The following is a 2,271-nucleotide window of genomic DNA, read 5'->3' as shown; positions in this document are numbered from 1 at the left end:
TTTTTTTTTAACAATTTTGAAACTGTCTATCTGACGGTGCAGGGAATTGCTCACCATTTGATACAAGTTTATATATTTTTTTTTTTTTTTTTTTTTTTTTTGTTTTCATTTGAAAGCGCCACGTGGGGATATAAAATAGCGTAAAAATGTGTCTAATGTGAAGTGGTTGTGATTGCTTATCTAACCGGTGGGCGATCATCCTATTCGTCCCTCTACTTCCTACAGACGTGATCCTACTTAAACGTAATGATCATCCAGGTGGGAGTACAGAATGCCTTGTAACTTTTGCAGGTAGAAATTTTTATACTTGGGGGGTGCGGCTAGCAGCGGTTCGATATCATGTTGTATTTTCTTAAACAGTTGGCTAGCCAAAATAATGTCTTGGTTTCCGTATAGGTCTTTTTTGCTGAACAGGAGTCGCTCCTTTCTCTTTCTAAAGAAATAATTCACACTGATGTTTAGTTTAGCAGAGGAGCAAGTTTGCGGGTCATATGTTTGTGTTTGTTTTGCGTCCCCGTTAGAATTTTCATGAAGCTCATGTTCGGCACTCCCCTTTGAATGAGGAGACCTCCCTTCGCGCGGTTCTTCACTCAGGGTTGCAGGAGGGTTATCCATTTGGGGAGTTTCGTTTGGGGTAGAGTCAACATCACAGTTCCTCCCCTCCATGTCGCTTAAACGGATGCCAAAGTGATGTTCCAAAAAAGGTTCATAATTTTCTAAATGGCTGTAGTGTTGTATCAATTCGTCCTGCGTTATGTCAGTTGGTGTGTTTGAAGACGATTGGTTAGTCTCGTCTCGGAAGGGGGTGTTGCCCGGTGGAAGAAGTAATTTAATTTTGGGTTTGTTCTGTTTATCACGGGCGTATCTCCCCATCACACATGCACATCTTCCTCTCTTTAGAGGTGTAAAGCGGTTCATAAATTTGCGGCAAATTGGCGGCAATTTATCTCCCCATTTGTTTTGCGTTGCAAACTGCACAGACTCCTCCTCTGTCTTGATGCGCAAATGCTGGTGATACGATTTGTACTTTCTCTTCACGTACGTATGTGCCGGCATGTTATACACGTAATGCAGCCACAGGGATGGAATGAACAAAATTTCCCCTTCGTATAGATCCGCTACAAGGGCAAACTTACAGAGTATTTTTTTTACAACCTTTTCCCTTTTAGTGAGTTTTTTTTTCCCCATTAAAATGTGGAACAGATTGTAAGGTGAAGAAGAATTCACGATTTGAAAATATTTTATAAACTTTGGCGGGATTAGTAAAATTTTTTTCCTACCTTTTACTTGAATTAGGAAATTGTCTGGGATGTCATAGTGCAGCCAAATGAAGATATTGGTTTGTCCTATTCTTAAAATTGAGGAGAAGAATTCAAATTCGTCATGTGGGGGGTAAATCTGTGCAGGTAAAAAAAAACTGTCTCTGATGAACTGGTTCATTTTTTTGATGTTCGAGACGTCCTTAAATTGGTTAGTGCCCAGTGATCTGTAATAATAATAAAGTTTTCCACCATCTCCTGTTTTCTTCCAATTATCATCAATGTGGTTGTCCCTTTCCTGGTTTGTAGTTTCCAAGGTGGGGTGGTGCGGATGTAAGTTGTGTTGGCCCTTCCCTGCCTTGCACAGCAATAGATATACATCGTTTCCACCTTCATCATACTGGAGGGAAAATCTGCTCTTCTTTTGATCTTCTTCCCCAATGAGTTGTATAAAATTCGCTAAAGATGATAACTTGTATCGGAAGTTTTTGTTTATGTTGTTGAGAAATTTGCAAGTACTTATGTGTATGCTTACTTTCGTGCTCCCTATATGTTCAATGACATTTTTGTTGCTGTACGTTTTTGTGCATGTCCCCATTTGATGTCCCAGGTTGGTTATGATGAGCGGTTTATTGGCTACATAATGATCATTAAAAAAAGAATCTGAAGATGGAGAATTAATATCTTCATCCCTAAGTGGAAGGCAAACTCTTTTCACTTTTTTTATATTATATTTGGTTATCAGTTTTTCAAAAAGGTTAGCTGTTTCTACCTCGTCTGGGCTGATACGTTTAATCTTCTTCTCGATGAGTTGGCAGTACTCATGGAAGTCCACCGGCATTTTCCCCGTCATATTGTTCGCAGCATTTATGCATTTTGCCACATGAATATTTGATTACATTTTATTCTAATCTGCTCGCGTTTGGACTGTCGTGCAAGGGTTTTTACACCATTTAGAGTACAACTTTGAGGTAGCCGTTTTTTTTTTTTTTGCAACTTTACATTTTTTTTT

At 39.0% G+C, this 2,271-nt stretch overlaps 1 protein-coding gene across 1 annotated transcript; it reads right to left on the bottom strand.

Moving 5' to 3' along the window:
* Window positions 1–237: 237 nt before the first annotated feature.
* Window positions 238–2,112, bottom strand: AK88_05663 (uncharacterized protein; the record flags this gene model as incomplete). Its single annotated transcript, XM_012483265.1, has 1 exon — window positions 238–2,112. One exon carries the CDS (start codon window positions 2,110–2,112, stop codon window positions 238–240), a length of 1,875 nt encoding a protein of 624 aa, XP_012338688.1.
* Window positions 2,113–2,271: the final 159 nt, after the last annotated feature.

This window comes from Plasmodium fragile, assembly GCF_000956335.1.
Source record: "Plasmodium fragile strain nilgiri unplaced genomic scaffold supercont1.213, whole genome shotgun sequence".
Classification (NCBI taxonomy): domain Eukaryota; phylum Apicomplexa; class Aconoidasida; order Haemosporida; family Plasmodiidae; genus Plasmodium; species Plasmodium fragile.
Note: the sequence above shows the minus strand (reverse complement) of the source record. Positions and strands in the feature narration are given on the sequence as shown.